Source organism: Montipora foliosa, chromosome 9 (genome assembly GCF_036669935.1).
Source record: "Montipora foliosa isolate CH-2021 chromosome 9, ASM3666993v2, whole genome shotgun sequence".
Lineage (NCBI taxonomy): Eukaryota > Metazoa > Cnidaria > Anthozoa > Scleractinia > Acroporidae > Montipora > Montipora foliosa.
Genome location: NC_090877.1, coordinates 23,087,645 through 23,110,144, shown reverse-complemented (window position 1 = coordinate 23,110,144; position 22,500 = coordinate 23,087,645). Strand labels below are relative to the sequence as shown.

The 22,500-nt window shown below is 38.2% G+C and overlaps 1 protein-coding gene and 1 long non-coding RNA gene across 2 annotated transcripts in view; one reads left to right on the top strand and one right to left on the bottom strand.

Moving 5' to 3' along the window:
* LOC137969819 (eukaryotic translation initiation factor 3 subunit L-like) overlaps positions 1-12,649 on the bottom strand; it is a 48,391-nt gene extending 35,742 nt beyond the window's left edge. Inside the window, exons 1-10 of the mRNA XM_068816191.1 lie at positions 12,522-12,649; positions 12,318-12,372; positions 9,756-9,868; positions 8,066-8,100; positions 6,466-6,545; positions 4,595-4,656; positions 3,335-3,398; positions 2,499-2,572; positions 1,389-1,469; positions 190-258 (exon numbers count right to left, since the gene is read on the bottom strand). Coding sequence (XP_068672292.1) covers positions 190-258; positions 1,389-1,469; positions 2,499-2,572; positions 3,335-3,398; positions 4,595-4,656; positions 6,466-6,545; positions 8,066-8,100; positions 9,756-9,868; positions 12,318-12,372; positions 12,522-12,557 — 669 coding nt within the window. The 5' untranslated portion in view covers positions 12,558-12,649. The remainder of the gene's footprint in view (positions 1-189; positions 259-1,388; positions 1,470-2,498; positions 2,573-3,334; positions 3,399-4,594; positions 4,657-6,465; positions 6,546-8,065; positions 8,101-9,755; positions 9,869-12,317; positions 12,373-12,521) is intronic.
* A 4,607-nt stretch (positions 12,650-17,256) lies between these two features.
* The window catches only part of LOC137969509 (uncharacterized), an 8,202-nt gene continuing 2,958 nt past the window's right edge, over positions 17,257-22,500 (top strand). The window contains exon 1 of the long non-coding RNA XR_011116679.1: positions 17,257-17,614. This is a non-coding gene — a long non-coding RNA (uncharacterized lncRNA). The remainder of the gene's footprint in view (positions 17,615-22,500) is intronic.

The following is a 22,500-nucleotide window of genomic DNA, read 5'->3' as shown; positions in this document are numbered from 1 at the left end:
AAAAAAACCAAACTACATGTAGAAGCCAAGGTATAAAGTAAGATGATGTCACCACATTATTGGTTGCAGAAGGAAAGAATTATTTTATTGAATTAGTAAGAAATAAAAAAAATGTTTGTAAACAGACATCTTCTGCCTTAGTTATCTTTTTAAGTAAACAGCCACATGATAATATTAATCAATAATAACCTGGTAGTTGATGCGTGACTTCTCTACCAAGGAGTAAAGCACATTCAGAACACTGTGAACATTCCAAATCTGAAAGAAACAGGCAATTCGAGCATAAGCAGTGCTTTCTCAGGCTTCATATTTACAGCTAGTACTTATTTAGGAAATTTGCAAAATTTATTATTCAACATCAGTATTTTTGTGGAGGGGTTTTCCAGGTGGTAAACTGGAAGCCCTGTCAGGGTAGTCAGTACTAAACAGTGACCATAATAAGTGGTATCTGGAAGGAAGTGAATTCTACAACTACAATGAAAAATGTTTCAAGTAAACAATTTCTTTTGTTTGTAACCACGTGACCATACAAGTAACAACACTCTTAAATGTACAAGTACCTTCCACATGAATGCATGGTCAGTTTAGCGGGTTCACCATGGCCTACTCCTGTCACACGAGTGATAAAAGTCATGTAGCACTCGGCAGTTATTGAAACCATCTCAAGAAGTACATGCTCGTATCCTCAAACTTTAGTCCCATTAGATTGTTTCTTTCACTATTCTTCTCCTTTGCTTCCACAGCGAATTCCAAATGCATTTCAAAAGTCCAAAATTATTAAGTACTATAACAATTATTATGATTATTTTTATTCTAAGTCTTTTGGTGACCTGCTAGAAACAAGGAATTAAAGCTCTGTAAAGTGGCTGACTTGAAAGAAAAATAACTTTTTGTTGGAAACTTGTACCAGCACTCAACCTTGTACTCTTGGTCTCTCACTTAAAGCTGACTCACTTTTGAACAGAAAACAATTAATGACCAAATCTATTTACAAAGAGATTGACATGAAAAATGGTAATTGTTATAACCCTTTCAAAGCAAATAACATACAAAAACATATATCTTACTGTATTTGTCTTCATAATCATTGTCACAATAGTCGTCATCATCATCACCATCACTTTAACCACTATATAGTTGTTGCATTCCACTACCTTCGTCAGAATTAAGTGAAGTACAATTATTGTCTGGATGAGTGAGTCCTGAGAAGGAGTGTTATGATAACATTGACTGACATTTCAACAACCTGAGCAGAAGTCATCTTCAGAGTCAAGTGACTTCTTGCTCAGGTTGTCAAAATGCCAGTCCTCCTCAGGACTACACTCACCTGGATGATCGTATGTCACTTAATTACGTGACACCTAAGGTCAAACCATTTACAACATTACCTTAGTGTTGGCTCTGAGGGTTCCCACCTCATCCTCTCCTTTTTTCAGTAACTTTGATCGATACTGACTAAAAGATTGGAACTGAAATGTTCAACATAAAAGACAGCTCTCACACCAGGTTACTTGACAATGCTTGACTATCAAAAAGCTTGAAAAAGAAAATGTAAGTGACACAAAGATCTTTTCACAGTGGCTGTGTAGTCTCTGGTGAACATAGTTTTATCTACATTATAGCTCTAAACAGGTGTTCCTATCGACAAGTGAAAGTACATCATACATGTAAGTTTGAGGTGTCAGTTTTTTTAAACCTTCTTATTTTGTCACTATTTATGGTGCGAGGATGATAATGCTACTGTACATGAATGTACCGTAGTTTTGAATCCAAAAAAGTATTCTTTTGTTTGAATGTTATTTTTCCTTTGTTAGGTAATCAAAGCAAAAAACAGGTACAGTAGTCCTATTCTAGGAATTTATTAAACCTACAAGGGATTTTAAGATGTTCTGAAATTTTCATAAACAATATTATTGATTCTGAGATACACTTGAGCTAAACATTGACAGGTACTCATTTTACATGTATATCACACTTTGTCCAAATTTCCGGATAAAATGCCATTTTCAACTTTGATGGAAGATCACAAATCCAAACCACAAATAATTTTATGTCAAAAATTGCAGACATACAGTGGACTGTAAAATTAATACTGATGAAATTCAGGCTAGAAATAAGAAATTTTTAGAAAACTCGCACTGACCTAGAACCCATGGCAAGATCTCTAACACACTACATTTCCTAAGAACTCCTTTCAGTGTGTCGAAAACATTGTACATGTACATGTCATGTAAGAATAAGATGGCAATTATTAACATTATTATCCTGAACACATTATGGATTACTACCATGGAACCATAATATTATTTTTAATTAGCTTAAGCTGTTGGTCTTATCATGGATAACACTACACATGACTGTTAAAAAGGGGTCAGACAAATTAATTTTAAATAATATACACTGTACATGTACAAATTATATATAGTACAGTCCTGAAATTATTATTACTGGAAGCAACAAAAATCAATGAGTTTGAGTTAGTTAAGACTAGGACTTACTTGGTAAATAAACTCGTCAATAATGTCCCACAGCCACTGATTAGGAAGGCTAAGAGGAACTGGCTCATCTGTGTCTGAAGAGAGAATATGATGTTGAACAATGCATCATTCATGAGAAATTATTCGCACATAGGACAGAAATTTAAAAATATCTGGGCCAGTTTATGATGTAATAGACAAATTGTATGTAATGTGCTGTTACCGTAGCTGCAAGGTATTTTGATGCCTAAAAAAATGATGTTAATGTTCCCTTTACTTTCCTCTCCTTTTGGAATCCTTTTTATTAACGTTAATACTCCATCAAGCATTAAGCCCCCCTCCCTTTCAAAAGAAGAAATTCATTACCGGTAAGCCCCCCATCCTATCCTCCCCCTTATTCTTCATAACGAAATCAATATTGACGATGGACTGTATTAATTACTGGTAATCACAACAGTAACACTTCATGTGGACGGATTTGGTATGATTTAATCATGAGCTGGAAGTTGGGATTTTGCTTCTGGCAAGTGAATAAAAATGTTGCAAATAACATCTATAATGTGTACAATATTACTCGAAACCATTATAAATTATTACACCTGTAGTCATTGCCCTGGTCAAAAACAGGAAGTAGGGAACACCATGATAACTCTAGTCTCTTTCTTTCTTTCTTTCTTTTTGCTGAAGAAAATATGTTTCACTAAATTATAAATAAGCCCACCCCACTCTCAAATACGCCCCTTCTCTATTAAGTCTTCCCCCCCCCCCCCCCCCCTCCTAGACGTGCTGGATTTATGGTAGTTAAAAATACGATGTTTTCATTTTCAAGTAAAAACAGCAACACACGGTGTACATACTTAAAATATAGTTGAACAGGTCACAATAGTTGAAATAAGATTCAAAACGATGGTCCAGTGTTGGCTGAAAAGTCAAACAAAAAATTAATGAAGATAACCAAAAATAACAGCAACAATAACAACAATGTGCGTTAAAATATAGAAATTATAAACATCAAGTCAAGACGGACAATTTTGATGTTTCAATTTGGTCAATTTGATAAGAATAATGCCAAATTAATTAAGGAACTTTATTAACATTTAATAATAATAATAATACCGGTAATAATAATAATAATGATGATCATGATGATGATTACAATAATATTAATGATAATAGCACGAATGATGATAATAATAATTTAATAATAGGATGGTGATTCAATCAATCAACTTTATTTAAAACACGGTAAATGGCTCAGCAAGCTGGTTTTCAGACATGCCGTGTAAGAATTACAATGTGAAAACGACTAATAAACTAGGTATAACTTAATGCTAAAAATTGTTTAATGTCAAGGAAATTTAAACAATAGTAATAATTAGTAACAATCATAATTTACTATATAATGATACAAAACAAGCCATGCCAAAATGTGCCCTAGGTAGCAATGTAAAATGTGTCCTAAGAGATCGCACGTTTAAAGCTTGCAAGATCCCTTATCTCACATATTTGATTTGATAATTGGTTCCAAGCCATTGCACCTTGATAAGAGAAAGAACGTTTAAGAAAATTTGGAGTCAGATTGGAGATCGACTGAAACTCAGTCCACATATGACCCGAGCCAGAAGTGAACCCGGGTCACAGAGGTGGGAGGCACGGTTGATGACCACTAAACCACCCTGAAGAATGTCACACAATGTCACAATGTGGTATTGTTACAGTGGTTTTAAATCTTTACTCGATAATTTACATCATTTAATCTTAAAGAACAGTAAAATATTATAGTTTAGCTAATGCTTTATGCCAACTCGGAAAAATAGCCCAATCCTTTAATGGCATTTCATTGTCAAAAACAGTAACTGTTTTGACAAGCCGAGAGCAACGGAGAAAAGCATTAATTAACCCTCTTTAAGGGGGTGCATGTAAAAACTAACTTGTGGAAGTTCTAAAGGTAATCAATTAATAATGTTGAAAACTGTGGTTTGACCTCTTTCAATCACAATTTGTAACTAGCCCCAAAATTTTTTCACATGACCTGACTGTTTTCAAGATTAACTTTACTTTGCATTGTTCCTATAGTAAACAGCTAATTATGTAGAAACAACTTTGTTCAGTAATACCTTAAGCTTGTTGTAGATGTGCCTATAGTACAATTCTTTGTAAAGGATCAAAAACACAGGATCTGAAAGTTGTAAGAATAATAAAATTTACTTGTATTATCTTAGGAAAGCACACATTCAGAACAATTATTTACTAGGTAACCTACAGTGTACAGAAACATCAATTACAAAATAAGATGAATAATTTCAATAACATTCATTATTTCACACAACTCAAGAGAAGATCTGTCATGCATGTATTATTTTCATTATCAAAATAATTAAAACAATAATCATTAATTATAACAGACCAAAAATCAAGTCTCAATAGCAAAAGCATGTATGATTAAGACTTGTACCCATGGGTCTTAATTATGTGTAACCAATAACATGCTTCTCTCTAGGGCTCGAAATTGCGACCAATACAGTTGCATTTGCAACTAAATTTTTCCCTTTGCGACCAAAATATCTGGAGAAGTCGCAAATTTGCGACTTGTTGTCACCTTCGCTCTTTCGAAACAACAGGGTTAGCAGTTGCCACTTTGCTGCTACTTTTGCTAAAATAAATAAATAAATGACAAAATTATTTAGTTTCTTGCTGTGAATTTTCTCTGCAGATAGCGTAATTGTAGAGTAATATTAGCAGCAATGTTACGTCCATTCCTTCGATCATTCACCATTTTCCATTTTCAGCAGTTTCTTTACACACAAGTATTGCGGGCTCATATTTTTTTGCTAAACCGCTCACTGACAAAACAATGCAGCGAGGTGATTTTGCGACTAAAATTTGCAAAATTGCGACTAAATTTTCGTATCTTGTCGCAAAATGCGACTGGATTTTTTCGTTAATTTCGAGCCCTGCTCTCACGCCCCCCAAAAATTAAGCTCATGTTGAGAAAGGCACGGAAAGAAAAAATTGAATGTAGAGTGAAGTATAATATGGCTACGTTGGAAAATGAGAAGGACTGGTGCTAAAGGCGTTTAACATAATCCTAAGCAATAGGTATGAGGCTCTACAGAATGAAAAACCAAATTGAACAAGAGGAAGAAGTGGACAGAGACTGGTGTGAGACGGGTGACGAAGAAGGCATACATAGAAGCAGCAGAAACAGTATTACGAAGACCTCAAAAGAAGAAAAAGCCATGGATCAGCAAGGTGTCATGGGACCTCATAGATCAAAGAGAGGCATTAATAAGAAGATCTTGAGTACACGCTCCAAAAGCTGGGTTAAGAGAAATCTTAGGGCAGAATATTTAAGAAAGGATGGGGAAGTGAATAGGAGCATAAAGGTGCATAATAGAAAATGGATGGACAATATTACAGGTGAGGCAGAGAAGGCTGCAAGAACCAGCACATGAAGACACTTTAGGGGCTCACTAAGACATTGTGCAATAAAAGACCAAGGCAAAGCACAGTAGTGTTAGACAAAAATGGAAACCTCTTAATTGGAAAATATGAAGTGTAGTCAAGATGGACAGAGCACTTTAAAGAAGTGCTTAAAAGAGAAGAACCAGAAAACCAGATAACTAGTGTAGATCGAAGACTGTGGATTCGAGTTCAATGAAATAATTGAGGAGATTGCAGTCAGTGAGCCAACATTAGGTGAAGTTAAGTTGGGCCCCGGAAGGGAAAAGAAGGCAGGGAAGGCCGAAAACAACATGGCGATGAACAGTTGAAAAGAATGTAAAGATGCAGAGTGGAGATCATGGGAGGAAAGGAAGATGATTGCAGCGGACAGAGAACAGTGAAAGACCTCTGTAAAGGCCCTATGTGCCACGAGGCATGAGGAGGATATAGATATCATCTCATGCCCCCCAAACTTACCTTACTTATACTTAATTTTTGGTCATAAAATAATGTGGTAATACTGTGCAGAGGAAAATCAACTTACCTCCATCCACAATAGGAGCCACATGGTCAGCATCTGGCCAGGGGGATTTTTCAAAGTGCCTCTCTGTTAATTTGTTGAAACTGGGAAATAATATTTCAACAAGTGAATAATACATTTTTTAGTATGCTGTATATAATTAAGTTGGTAATCAAAGATTTGCATTTCAATTAAGATCCTAGCCTCCCACATAGAGGCTCTTAGGGCTTTGTCATGTGTTCCTCCCCCCTAAGTTAAACGTCTGCTGAAACGAAAAACCACTTCCGTTCATGGATCACTGTCCACTCTGAGGCCATTGTCCAGTTTTGGATAAACTTGTGTTCTGTATGGCATTCTTTCGCAGCATGTGATTGGCTATGTACAACACAATATTCTTAGTCAATGCTGATTGGTTTCTTAAAATAGTGGGCAAACAGCCGTTGAACGGAGCAGACGATAGTGGGGGTAAGGAATGTGTGTCAAAGCCCCAAGAACCTCTGTGCGGGAGGCTATATATTAAGGTCACTCAAACGTTCATGGCAAAAACTGCTTTAGAAAGAAATGTCTAATGCTGAACTTTGACATGACAGACTAAACACTGGTGACCAAAGTTTTAAGCCTTGATTTCATGGACACCTGGGGTGTTTTCCACTTACACAAAATTTCCGGAAATTTCAGTGGAAATTTCCATCGGGTGAAAAACGTGTTCCATTTAACTCAGGTCCGTTCGCCGCCCAATGATTGCGATTTTACGCGCCAAAATTTAAAAATGTGGCCGTGAATAGCCTGGAAGTGGTAAGACCTTTCCAAAGTTGTAAATCGAACACACATTTCCATCGGAAAGTTTCCAACGGGAAAACAGGACTACCTTTTCAGAAGTTCCGTTTATTCCGGAAATTTTCCAGTGGAACGAACCAAAAACGTGTGTTCCATTTACATCCCAACCGGAATTTCCGGAATTTCTTGGTAAATGGAAAATGCCTCTGGAAATTAACTGGAATTTTCCTATTTTATGGTCTGCTAATACTAACTTTAAAATCTTGAGAGAGCTGGATTGAGGAGAAAAAATAATGGTGTCAAAGACCCTCTGAATTAATATGTTGCATGGGAGTTGGGGACTTTCAGACTACATGTAATCTTTTAAACTCATGTTTTGCATAAATTATGTAAAAAGCTGCATTTACACCGCCAAATTTTAAGCTAGTGAGTAAATAGCGTCACTTTCCCTAGACTATGAAATCCAAAACCTTCACTCAAAATAAGCAGCCTTCGGATAAAAATCAAAGCTCAAAATTTGCCAGTCAGGTGTAAAGTGAACACACCTTCAAATCTGAAGCAAAAAATGAAATGATTATTTTTATTATTGTAGTGGCACTTTAAATTCCATTTTAAGACAGGATTTCAATGTTAAGAAAATCGGGGATAAAAAGGGAGAGAATTTATTTCTTTTTTATATGTATACTTTACATCCAATACCATTAGTATTTACATGTATATATTCGCAGTAAACTGCTTGAGTTCATTATTTTACATCAGGACGCCATTTAAACTAGCTAGGCTATCCTGAACACTCTTGTATGAATTCTGACCTACATCAATAAATAAATCTATTAAAAAAACGTACCCTGTTTCATAAATGGACTGTATTTCATAGAGTTTCTGTTGGACAAAAGACATTAGTGTAACAAATCACTCATTACAAATTTTGGAAAGAACATTCTTTACAGCTACAGTATGGCTTGTTGCCTGCTACTAAACCCTCCCTGAGCTTCTAGCACAAACCCCTTGGTTGTGATGATTGCGCCCCTTCCCCTATGACTGTATCTATGGCTTGCCATCATTTGTGACGATATGATATGATCAACCCCAACCTTGTTACCAGGGTCTCCACTGTTGTCGAGAAGAGACCCTGGTTGGGCCTGGTCACATGTTTCCCAAAATCTGGGAGATTTTTTAAATGTGTGTTTGCAGGAGGGGTGGCAGTGTAGGCCTTGTGTCATCATTGGCCGAGGAAGGGAATCACAACGCATTTGATTTTGTGTCCAGACAACCATTGACAAAACATTTCATGACAAGGTCTTGCATGTACGGCACATGGAATTCGACCTGAAAGGCAAAAAGTTGTTGTGAAATCGATAGTGTCGTTCGAATTTTTGTATGCCTGTGAGTAGGTCAGGATTCAAACTTTATACTTGAACAAGTGCAAGTGAGAAGTCAAATTGAGTGATAACAAAGGATACTTGTCTAATAGTTTGCCACAAGTTTAAAGAAAAGAAAGTTTTGTTGTGAAAGAAAACAAGCAAAACGTTTAGTGGAAACAAACATGTTTGGTGATCAATCAACTGGTGTCAATATTAGCATGTTTATGCCACACATCGACCTCAAACTACCTGTGCAGGTATTTTATTTTGTTCTTTGATTTTAGTTTTTCTATCAGATGTTAAACAATTGAAAGTGATTCCTACGTCGCAAGCTTGTACAGCGAGTAGACAGTTTTGACTTACACTGTCACTGTGTTTATTATTTCAACAACTTTGTGTAAATTGTCACTGCTATATGTTTTGCAACTGCACACTGGGCTTAAGCGTTTAATTTATAACACAAATTATGAAGTATATTTTTAGTGGCAGTAAAATAAAAGAGACATTTAATCAAGCAAATGATTGTAGTAAGTGGTGTATTTTTTTATGACAGTGTACATGTACATGTTCAAAAGAAGCAACTTAACCTAGTAATGAAACCTTTTTTGCGAACTTCAATCACTGCTCGACATTTTGTGGGAATCTCCTGTCGGAATATAACATCAGCTGTTTTGAACTTTTTGAAACTTACGTTGTAAAGTAAAGATTATTTTTTGAAAAAATGCCTTGTCAAACAATTACACTTTCGCACAGTTGGGGGTGAAAATATGCTGTAACGAAGAATCTACCCAAGTAGGAAAATGCTTGTTGAGGAGACCCACATGACCAGCCCTAACCAGGGTCTCTCTCCTCATTGACAAAGAGACCGTGGGATACAAGGTGGTGATGAAACCAAGAAACAGAGGCCTTACCTTGGTTTAAACCACCATCTTGATGGATTGGCAAAGCATAATTAAGGAAGTTATATAATTATTGTTATACTTATGACATACTCTTTGGAGGATGTTACCTCTGCAAAATTTAGGAGTTATAATTGTAATCTGACGATACATGGTAAAGGATTAAACTTGCCATGCATCTGCCAACAAGCACAAAAAATTCTGTAACCTTTTCCCACCCGTGATGAAGGCAGCATATTAAGCCATCATAAGGTCTTTATTGGCTACACTGTACCTGTTCAGTGATGTGCTGATGAAAGAATTGAATAAATCTTCTGATTTCCTCAGGAAAACTGTAAGTGTATGTATGAGGATCTCCTCCAGACTCGTGTCCATAACCCGTCCCAGCTAGAAATGTCCAAACATAATACAAATGCATTGTAAATAATAATTATCCATTCTGTGTGTACCTTGACACAAGAAATTATAATAAATATGATGCTTTAAAATGAGGGCAGGAGAATCCAAATTCTTTTTCTCTGATATTTATTTTCGCATGCACGAATATGATTTTTAAAATAAATTTATTTCTAACGTCCTATAGTTTCTCGTTAATGATTACTATGGACTCACATGATACAGAATAGTTCTTCTTTTGCAGAGAAAGACTTTTTAAGGTTTAACCCTAATCATAAACCAATCTTAGATTTGAACAATAACTTTATTAAGAATGAATTGAAATCCTTTATAAGAAAGATACCAGTACATCGCCATTCACTAGTCAAAAAACACCTCCTGTTCAAACCTCAAAGACTTGAAGCTTAAACGTCTTCTGCTTAATGCATTGACCCCTGAGGGTAACACTCAATAGATATTAATCTGTCTAACGCCAGGCTATTTTACTCGTCAATAGGGGGTCAAGCAGTGTGACAGTTGGTACATGTAAGGTATATATGTGTAAATTTAAGTATTTTTATTCAAATACGCAGTGTTCATGAAAGAAGCGTATGAAATGATAATTATATAGTAGATAGCCAATGAGGTACCAGGGATGGCACTAGGATTTTTCAGTCTGGGTCCTGGGACCCGCATGTTCGGCCAAATTGGGGTCCCAAGCATTTTTTGGGGGTCCCAAAATCTTGGTGACCCTCTATGAGAAAAAGAGTATGTTTTACCGGTAAATTATGAGAAAAAGAGAGTAACCAACTTGGAATTAATATTGACGCATATGCATAGGACCGGCCTAATGAAAGAGCACCCTTTCCAAGGGTTTACGCATCACTGGTTTCCTCCCTTAGGAGCAACGAACAGTGACCTCTTTTGCTATATATTTGAATTCAGTGACTTGCAGAGTACATTCCTCTGAAGAAGACCGCAGAAGGCGGTCGAAAATTTAGTTTTAACCTTTTTAGATGTTTTAAACCCCATTTCTTAGAACTTCAATTATGATCACAGATCGCTCCAACAGTTTTACAAACAACAGAATATACTGACAAATCAAAGCAAGTTGTGTGACTTATTTAAGTCAGTGCCTTGCGTCCTGGGACGCATTAAAATTTCAATGATGCATTTTTTGGATTTTATTTGCGTAAAAATGCACGATTTCTGCGTTAACGCGATCCCTGGGTACCTAGCGCTGAGTTGGCTATGATCATTTCATATGAACATGCAAATTCCTCTTTGTCCAGAGCTTCCAAGATTTGACTGAAATCTTTAAGATTTTTCCCAAAGTTGGTTCAAAAAATGCACAACAACTGAACAATAACTCATGAAATGCTTAGAATAGTTGTCACTTTTCAAACACCATTTATTTTATAATAAAACAAAAGTTCTGATGATAGCCAACTATTTGCAACATAATTATAATATCAAGGAAATACTCACAAGAAATTCAGAATCTTGAGAGCAAAGTTTAAAACTTGAATCTTGAGAGTAAAGTTTAAAACTTGCACCCAAATTTAAATACTCAGTTCAAATTTCAAAACTTCTGGTCATGCATGACGTAGCTTGACTGTAATGTATTTTAATTAATGAAGGGCTACTGCTTGAAATATCAGCTTTTTAACCCATTCACCTCTAAAGCGGCCTAAACCAGCCATACTTAGTATTTTACTCTGTCTAATGCCAGACGATTTTACTCGTCAATGGGGAACCCCCAGGAGTCAATGAGTTATAAATCTCCACAATTTACTTTTAAAAGTACAGATAATTCTTCCAAATTTTTGTGCTACAAAATACCAATCAACACAGCACCACAGCCTCTTTTTTGAGTTGTTGTTATCAACATCTTGTAGATACATGTAAACAAAGGCAAAAAGGAAAGGAAAGGACAGGACCTTTATTAAAGAGTCTAGTCGTCCTGACGCTAGAGCACTAATAGGGCAGTTCATGTTTGCTACCTCTTCAAAGCAAGTCTAAGTGCAAAGTTTTTGTGATGGTAATAATTATTAGTACGACTTTGCACATGAATGAAAAAACTAATTTGCATAAGAAACACTTTGCACTTAGACTCACTTTGATGAGGAGGCAGACATGAACTTGGAAATGGCCGATTGGGGACACTGGAAACTGAGATTAAGAATTAACGCAAATGAAGTCAAATGTTGGTTTTATAGTAGAGGGGCAACTGGAGTACCCGGAGAAAACCTCTTGATGCAGAGTGGATAACCAACAAACTCAAACCACATATGACGCTGAGTCTGGGAATCGAACCCGAGCCACACGGTGAGAGGCGAGTGCTCTCACCACTGCGGCACCCCTGCACCCTGGGCCTAAATAACATTCATCCTAAATGTTAATCTAATTATCTTTATCATTATTATCTTGTCACATTACAAACGAAAAACAAAAACAATACCATGTGTTGGGGGCTCGTACTCTCCTGTATATGATCCTTCATCAGGATTAAGGTTCTAATAAAAAACATGGAAATTAAACAAAAAATTAAAAGTGAAAAAAGCCAGATTCCATTTTTAATAGGTTTCATGCAGTTACAAATACAAGGACGGTATTCTTTCCTTTTCAGCGACAAACCTAACAATTGGATAAAAAGGAAAAGTACCTCCCCCTCTGTGTATTCATCTGATTGCGTGTACATGATCCTGAGAATGAAATTTTATAATTAAGGGCCAAGGAACTGGAAATTCCCTGAACGTACTCAACAAACTCGGTCGCGTGGTCACTTTGTAACCTGCCGCTCAGAAAACAGCGTCATGTAAGGAGCATGTAAATACACCTTATTCCAAAATGGCCGCCATTTTAGTATTCTTTTGTTTCCTAGTACTTTTCTTGAGACAGGGCGCTAAAAAGTATGTCGAAGGAAAGGTGCGCCTGATCGCAGGTTATTTGCTTCCATGCAAATTGGCCCTTATCGCCTCGTTTAAGACGTTTGAAAGCGAGGCCATAAGGGCAAATTTGCATGGAAACAAAAGAATCCTAAAATGGCAGCCATTTTTGAATAAGGTGTAGGCCGTTTCATGCTTTTTTTTTGGGGGGGGGGGGAGGGTTGGGAGTGGGAATGGAACATGATTTGACGTTTTGGGACAATATTTACAACAGAGAATCAAAATAGCTACTGTCATTCCGCAGAAATCTTAGACATTGGCGATTTCCTTGAAATGTAAATTCAATGAAACGAAAACGTGACAAGCCTTTGAGTAGTTTTGTTTCCTGTATATTTCCAACAAGTTGCGTTGTTTTTGTGTATGGTTTGTTCCCTGTCTTAATATATTGAGGATATTACATGGCCGCGTGTGGAGATACGAAATTTCTCTTCGAGTGTTCAAAATTCACGAGTGAGCGCAGCGAAAAATATTAAAACAGTTTTGGTGATAACATCAGAAAAATTTTCGCTAACCCTTTCCCTTCCATATTATTTCTTTCCTTTTTTTTTCACGACCTCCCCTTTTCTCCCCAAATTTCTCATCTATTTTGTCCAAGATTGTAATCGTTTTTGAGCCACGGACGGCAACCGGAGGAAAGCTGTTTTCCTTTTTGACCTGTCAAAATTGGTAGAGTAGTTTTTATATTGTCACCCTCCTTACCATATATAACTCCGCTTAGTTTTTAACGGCGAAAGAACAGGGCTCCGACTTGAGATAGTCTGAGAGCTCGTGATCTTTCTGTTTTGCGATTTAAGAGCGTCAGGATTTTAGCAATGCTTTGTCGCGTGTAGGGAACAAGTGCGTTCCTAGGATTGGTAGGTTTAGGTGGTTTCAGGTTTGAGGAGGAATGGAGGCTCTGACCAAAAAGTCCTTGACTCATTTGTCCTTCGAAATTCCTGTAAGCGACGATAGGAGGATTAGGAAAGATGCTCGTTCACATTGATCATGGTGTTACAGATAGGTTCGCTGCAGAGAACGCTGTATCAGGTTGCAAGACCGGTTTAACAATTCTTTGTGGATTCCTTCGTCAGTTGCGTGCTCTGAGAGTGAGAGCGGCTTTTTGACCAAGTGCTCCTTTGGGTTACTTCTTATAAAGCCCTCCGGAATAGCGTCCCCTTAATTGATGGACCAATCACAGTGTACTTATTTTGATCCGTTCCTGCGCGCGCTGTTTAAAATAGCCAATCAGAATAAATTCATTGTCTAACGAAGACAAAAATAGCAAAAACAATGAACGCAAATCGTGCGAATTGATGTAAATTAATGTAAATATCAGTCTCCTGCTCTAGGGTTGGTTCTAAAAATAGAAAGATACGGGCAAAGGTTGACTCAAGGATATAGTGCATATGGAGGCTCCTACTCATGGGCTCCTGGCTGCCCTAATTGGTGCATTTGGATCCATTCTGCATCGCCTGATCAAGGCCAAGGATGTGTAACTTTGTGGATCTTTTGTAGCTCAAATGAATTGGGAGGGATTCGGAATAATCTCCACAGTGAGTCGCAGTTAAAGAAGAAGTGAAAAACTCGATAGTTGAGAATGTCAACTGAAAATAGTAGTTTTCCAAAAATTGGCTAAGTAAGACTTAAGAGCAGCTAAGTTTTACTTAACAAAAACTGCGTCAACCTCGTTCCCAGGGTCTCTCTTCTCCGCTTCCATTGAACGACAATGGAGGCAGAGAAGAGAGACCCTGGGAACGAGGTGGTTGAAATTGCGTGTTTAAAGGCCTAAAAGTAAAATCTCAAGTTCATTTACTTTGCATGTCATTAAAGTCGGGAAGTTGAAACGATGCAAGCAAGAGATAAGTGACTTGAAAACCATCCTTACGACTGACTTGCGGTTTCTTGGAATGCGCCAAGAGGTCTGTATGGGTCTGCAAATGATCCCAGCACCGCAAACTATCGCCAAACTGTACCGCGAATGATCCTCATATTGGACCGTACGGAGCCATGTTAGTGCCACCCGGGTGTGCGTATACTTTTTATTTACTTCTGGCGAGACTTTTTTACTTTGGGCGTGACTCTTGTTTTTATTTGTGTCAGTGGCGCGACTTTTTTTTAGCTGGCGCGACTTTTTTTACTTGGGGCGACGTTTTTTACTTGGTGCGACTTTTCTTAATTTGGCGCGACTTTTTTATCTGGCGTGTCTTTTATGCCGGCGCCTGGCTACGGACCTTATGTATCCCTTATTATAGTGTAATAAATATTGTAAGCAATAATCCTATAAACCCTTGTACCTATATATCCCTTACAAAAAGTTAAAAAGCGTTTGTAATTGTGTCCGTATATTTCAAATCGGGGTTTGTAGTAAAAGATGCTCTCTTCTGGACCGATGTTTTTGATAGTGTCGCTAAGGTAGTCAGGTAATCCAGTGTGCCCTACTGGGCATCCATATTCCATTATCGGACCGTCTAATAAAGCAGCGAAAAACTGACATAATAACTTCGGTTTTGAAGCCTGACTTTCGGAGAATTAGTGAGATACACAAGCTTTTGGATGATTTTGTAGTTTTTTATCAATAACGCTCGAAACGTTGGCTTTCAAATTTCTCTATGGTGGTCAATATGAGATATCAACCCACTTGACAAACCCATTTCTGTACTACAAGACGAAACTAGGTGGTGGAAAGAATTGATGGGATGACAGAAAACGTCATAACACTTGTGACGTCATTTCTGGAGTCTCCTGGATTATACCGGAGAGTTGACAGCCTTGCATACTAAGCCTACGTCACGATATTTTAAAGACCAGGGCCCGGTTGTTCAAAAGCCGATTAACGCTAATCCTAGATTAAAAATTAACCAAGGAGTTTATTTTTCTACTCCCAAATGCTGTTCAACGCTGATATTCGGCAAAAATTTAGAATAGAAGAAGTCAATCTTGAAAAACAAAAATTTGCAAAGAAAACTTTCACCAAAAAGTTAAAAACATGAAGCAAAAGTTTACGGTAATCCTGGATTAACTTAATCGGCTTTCGAACAACTGAGCCCAGGAGCCCATGTACCCGGCGTAGCTAATCGAACGTTCGGTAATCGAACCCAATCGAACCCAATCGCTCGATTGGGTTCGATTGGGTTCGATTGGGTTCGGTAATAAAACTTAATCGAACTCACAAAAAAACTTTTGCCAATCGAACGCAATCGAACGTTCGGTAATCGAACGGTCCAACAATCGAACATAATCGACCTCAATCGAACATAATCGAACACCACAACAATCAGAAACCCAAACCAGTTTCATCCGGTCAAACTTGCTCTCACACTTGCTCCTCTAGCTACAACTCAGTTAAAGAGTGAATTCCTTCCAATTCTACTAAGAGTTAATGCTTATCAATGTTGTTTACCATTTTGTTTTTCTATCGAACAAAATCGAACCAATCGCGTCTATTGAGTTCGATTGGGTTCGGTAATCGAACTTAATCGAACTCACAAAAAAGTTCCAGTTCGATTATGTTCGATTGCCGAACCAATCGAACTCCAATCGAACGATTGGGTTCGATTGGTTTTTGGTTCGGTTTCGTTCGATTAGCTACGCCGGGCATGTACGATCTATTTTAGACTGCCTTTTCTGCAAAAAGACATAGACAATTCCGGTTTCTTGTGATAGGTCATCGGGCTCCTGAGTCTCATTAGCGGGAAATTCAATCCACAAAATAAATCGCAGTCTGTGAAAACGCCGTGACAGGATATATATAGGGCTGTCACGTTCTTTCCAAGTAATAGCCTGTTATAGACACTTATATACCACCATGATTTGGTGGCTCCATAACCCGCGTCTATAATCCACTTTTCAAATATAAGTTCGTTTCATTCATCATGGAGCCTTTCACCTGAACAAATGAACCTAACAAATTCTCTTGCTCCCAACTGAATGGCTTTAAAGCTCAGTTGGTAGAGCTTTGAACGGCATTGCAGAGATCGCCGGTTCGAATCCCGTTGAAACTGCCTGAAATTTTCAGGTGTTTGACTACTTTCGATATATTAAAATTCAGTCCCAAACAAAAGGCATCATCTCGAGTCTTTGGGGAATAAACTCGTACAAATCCTTATATTTATTCCCCAGAGCCTTGAGATAATATCATTTGTTTAGGACTGAATTTTAATATATCGAAATTGGTCTCTTAGAGACAATTCAGCTTTAAGATCACTTTCCTCTTTCGTCAAAGGATCTTTGCAAAATGATGGGGGGTCCACAGGGGTAGTCCATGGACCATAGCATGCGAAATTTTCTCTTCCGAACAAGGAAACAGGTACTTTTTTTCATCTATGTTTATTTCTTGTTATTTTGCGGCGTCGGGAAAGAAGCGAGTAAAGCAAATCATAATCTCTGTAAGGAAAGTGGAGGAAGAACGATAGAATTTGTCTCTGTATTAAGTCCCGAAGTGTCCGTCATAAAAGTGGCGTGAGGATCATTCGATGACGTCACAAGCTACCTGTCACGGAAATCAGCTGTCAACGGAACAAGCTGTCTTGGTAGCTGTGTTGTTTTGCAGTAAAAATTCCTATCTCGAGAAAGTACCTTCTCCGATTACACAGGATACTGATGAAAACATCGAAGTACAAAAGGAGCTTCGAGATAAAGCACACAATGAATTATAATTTTTCGTTGCTCGCCTTATGCATATATTTTCTGTGGCTATTTGTGGGAAGATCTGAAGGCAGTGTTGGCAGCCTTTGCGAAGATGGAAAATTCTTCGATCAATCCAAGCAGCAGTTTATTTCTTGTCATGAGTGCAACTCAGAAATCCAAACCTGCAGTTTGTGTTGCAATCAAGGTACGTCCAACGTTTCCTCGCTTTCATCAAGTTTATCCGATAGGGGCAAAATTTAATTACGAAACAATGACAGCTTCAGTGTGATATTGTTATTGTAGCGCACCATATGTATGCCCGGTCGTAAACCTCAGTAAGAGCAATTAAAATTCATGTTTGACTCAAGGAAAAGGAAATAATATGGTATATTTGATTGCATCTGTTATAATTGCATGTGATTCGATTTGTCTCCCCAATTGGCAGGGCACTTTGTGTTTATGGTAAATTATAATATTGTTAAACGGTTCCATTTGTGCGCACTCAAAAAAATTATTTGTGTTTCGTCCATCGTAGTGAAAAATTTACCGCTTGACCAAAAGTAGTAAAAAATTCTGAGCTTTACTTATTCATGCATAAATAGCTACAACTGAAACATTTAAATAAGGTGAATACGGCGTATACGGGACCGCGACCTAGCTAACCTTGTGTGCATGTGTTTGATTTCACCACACAAAAACTTGGCGCCAGCTTCAGCTTGAAAACGAGATGTATTTTTTGAATCAGTCAACCTTGAGAGAAAAGAGACAGATCCTTATAATATGTGTTATTAGTAAGGAAAAATATTTTGGAGAGTTGTTTGAAAACATCAACTTATTTTAGCAGGTACATACACATGTATGATGTGTTTGTCTTAAGCGGGCAGACTTGATACGAAGCGTGCCGTGCAATGACCGTGGAGTAAATTAACGACTTTTATCAAAATATAATGAAATTGCAAAGGTTTCAAAGAAAGAAAGATCCCGGAGATTTTTTGATTAATATTTCCTCATTCGGTTAAATACGTAACTTTTACATCACGCGACCTACTAAGCGAAAAATAATTTATTGGACAGTACTAATAAGATTTACCGCATGTTGAAGGATCCGGCCTGTTGAACCTCGGAAAGCCAATCTTCTTCGCGCAATTTTAAAGGTGTCATTTCGATTTGATGTTGAAGAATGCCGATCAAATAATTGATTGCGAGCACTTTTCAAATCCCTTTTTGTAACGGTTATGTGTACTCAATTTATTGTTTACCTTTTGTCGCAAATTGGCTTTCCGAGTTCGCTGCAAAAGCACTGCCAATAAAACTAATGCATCAAGTGATGCATTGCGACCTTTGGTGTTTCTGTTGCTCCTTTCCATGCGCATCAACGAAAAGTTATCCGGTATAATGTAAACATGTTGAACAAGCTCAGTTTGTGACGGCTTGGAACAACAAAGTATAAACTTGAACACAAAAACGAAAAACATTTTTAGGGATGGAAAACGGTTAATTAACCTGCGATCGGGCGTACTTTTCTCCAAGATTTTAAGTGAGGGGGGTGGTCATGGTCGCAGGTTAGGAAAGGGCAAACATTAAAAGGGCACCCAACGAGTAATTTCAGTAAATATCTGTTCGAAAGGAAGTCAAATATTCGAACTAAGGCCCTTTTTAAACGTTACATTTTACATCTGCCTAATCTAATGCAAATGAGAAAAATCTATTGTTTTCCCTCATTTGCATTAAATTCGGCACATGTAAAATGCGACGTTTAAAACGGGCCTAAGACTTTCGGGGCACACTAATTAAATTTTGGACATTTAAAATTTCTGAACAGATTTCCAAGGTATTTCGCAAAAGTAGTGAAAAGTCTGAAGAGTGCGTAGAAATTTCGAAAACAAATTGAAGAACTCTACCGAGCTGAGTAAGGGTCAACTGTCATATTGGAAACAGCGTAAGATTTGAAGATTTATTTCTTTTATTGTGAAATTTTCAACCTCGGTTAATGCATTTATCGTGCACTGATTGGTTCACTCAATCTCGGTTATGAGCTCATGTGTCTCAGTTTGACCCTTGTATGGCAATAGACCATATTCGTATTCTCAGTATTGGACTGGAACTAGCTTGCAATGGAGGCTAATGCGGGGGAATATATTAAAAAGTATTTGCATTTGAAAAGATTTCCCCGCATTAGCCTCCATTGCAAGCTAGTTCCAGTCCAATACCGAGAATACGAATATGGTCTATTGATTGCGCAACGAGAAGCTAAGCTGACATTTTTTCGTCAGAAAGCGAAATTTCTTTCTGAATAGAGCAAAAAAAAAAAACCTTTTCGTGGAAAGTTTGGATTAATCACGAGGTTTAGAAGTACGCGAAAGGCAAAAGATGTTTTTGGGATGTGACTGCGTCAAGGTATTACACAACATTGCATCTTCATGAAGTTTTTCGATTTCGCTCGGATTTTCTTGCTTTTTTCTCTCGTATTTCCAAACTTTTGGAGTTTAAGGAATTTAATAAAACAATTATTCCATTCGCGCTTTGTTGGATCTGAGACTGGCTACTCATTTAAGCGTGGTTTCCATATGATCTGCAACGGTCTGCGACGATCCGAAGCTGTCTTCATCGGCCTTATCGCAGGCGATCGTAAACACAGGAGGCAAATTTTTCCATTTAAATCGGAAGCGATCGCAGACAAGCGTACCACCCATCCTGTGCGAAGCGAGGAGAAATAGGAGCGCACTTACTTCACAGTTACTTACACCTCAGTTTCTTTAGAAACTACCCCCTTCAAGTCTGATTGGACGAGTTTCAAGGCGAACAATAGTGTATCGCATAGGACACAGATCATCTCAGACACACGTTTCCATTAAAATTGTCTCAGTCGGAATCGTCGTAATGGTCGGGAAAGTAGAACTAGATTCAACTTTCCCGATCATCCAGACCGTGTGCCGCAGATCTCTGCAGACGCCGGGAACAAATGTTTCCATATGTCTGCGACGTGACGTAGACCTATCGGCGATCGTGTCGCAGACCGATCCCAGACCGTTGCAGATATGGAAACCACGCTTCCCCATCTCATCATCCAACGCGCGCTCATGGAATAATTGTTAATCATTTTCGTCGGAGTTTCCTTAAATAACAATTCATAACTCAAGCCCACCAATCCACAGCTGTATACCACCACATCACGTGGATGCGTTTGTATACCCAATGAACAAGGTAGAACTACAATCAGTGGCAAAAATCGTTGGGGCGCTAATGTCAGGAGGGGCCTAAAAACCTCTCAGACGTCAGACACTTAGCATAACTGTAAAAATCCCACTAAAACCTTCAAAATAGAAGTCCCCCCTTCCCCCAATCAATGTTGAAATAGACAAGAAAATATCTTTTCACTTTGGGAAGGGAGCAATTATTCAAACTTAGCAAGGAAACCAGCTTTAAAGATTTGGATATCGTATTCAAATGTCCACAAATTCTCGAAGAAATCATGAACTCAGTAACGTGTCACGCAAACAACAAAAATTTGCACGCTTTAAGCCGCAAACAATGCTGTAAAGCGTCCGAAAGGGACATCGTCCACTCAACTTATTTGCAACCTCCTCCTGAACTTGAATAGCCAGTAGCTTAGACTTTTGGCATTCATGTTTTCAATGCTGTCAGTCAATTCTTGCCTGGAGTCAGTCAACTCCGCCTGGCTCAATGGTTCTAAAAATCTATAACGCGCATTTGTTCTTGTAAACCGTAGATTTCGGAACAGAATTGATAACACACTCCTTTTCCACGTCGAAAGTTTTGGGCATCCAAAACCTTGAACTTGAACTCCCAAATGACACATTCCATCCAAAACTTGTTTAATTAACGAAACGAAACAGCAATGATAAATAATAATAGTCGGCCATTCGTTTAAGAAGCTATACCAAAAACTCGTACTTCGTGCTTCATCGGGGTATCCAGACACCTCGAAACAATAAAAGCACTCGTCCTTCGACGTCGTTCCTTCATCTGTTCCTCGAAGTCTGGATACCCCAATGTAGCACTCGCACTCTTTTTTTATCTTTTACTTCACGATTGCTAGAACTTTCGGACTAGGCAAAAAAGCCACCTGGAAATTTCTACAGACCTGAAGGGGGCCGCCTCCTGAAAGGTGTATTCCAGGGATAAATGTGCCTAATTCCAGGAATACCTTTATCCCCGGAATAAATTCTGTTCGGTTAGAATAGCGGATTTATACCCCGGAATAAATGTTATGCCGGGTATAATTTATTCCTCCTTCCAGGAACCGGCCCCTGAAATTCCCCTAGAACACCCGAACAGATAGATATTTTGTAGGACAACAACAAACTCTCTATCCGAGCTTTTAAAGCATTGTGGAAAGCCTTGTAGACTTTGACAAGTTATATATCCGGTCCTTGGGTGCCCCTGAAAGATTAGCAAAGCAATGTACAACACTATGAGTGGGACCAACTCAGACCGGCGGCATGAGTTCGTATCGACCTCTATGTATTTCTTTTTTTGCTTTTACACGAGATCCCCACGAGACCGGCCTGACAATGAACTTAGACCGGTTTGACTTCGTCTCGGTTGCTGTACAGAGTCGAGGAACTCTCGTACCGGTGTGAGTTCGTACCGTTCTCATTTAAATGTAGCCTGTGTACAGACCGCCCCTCCCCTCAAAAAAAAAATCGGAGAGGAACGGTCTGTGATTTACCGTTAGTAATCGTGTTCCGGAATAATTTTGCATACATTATTTAGTAATCTACGCTGACCAAAATTCGCGTGGCTCATATTTCGTTTGGAGCTAAATTCTCAAAATGGTGGTCAATCGGCAGGTTAGTTTTGCAGGTTGCAGGTTGCAGGTTGCAGGTTGCAGGTTGCAGGTTGAAATTTACTGTGACTGTTACATGAATAGCTAACCTTAGGCCTAATTAGGCCTAAAGAAACGTTTTTAGGCCTAAGGAGGCCTAAAGAAACGTTTTTAGGCCTGGCCTAAGGTTAGCTATTCATGTAACAGTCACAGTAAATTTCAACCTGCAACCTGCAACCTGCAACCTGCAAAACTAACCTGCCGGTGGTCAATGGTAGATTTCAAACGTGCATCGAAGAGCG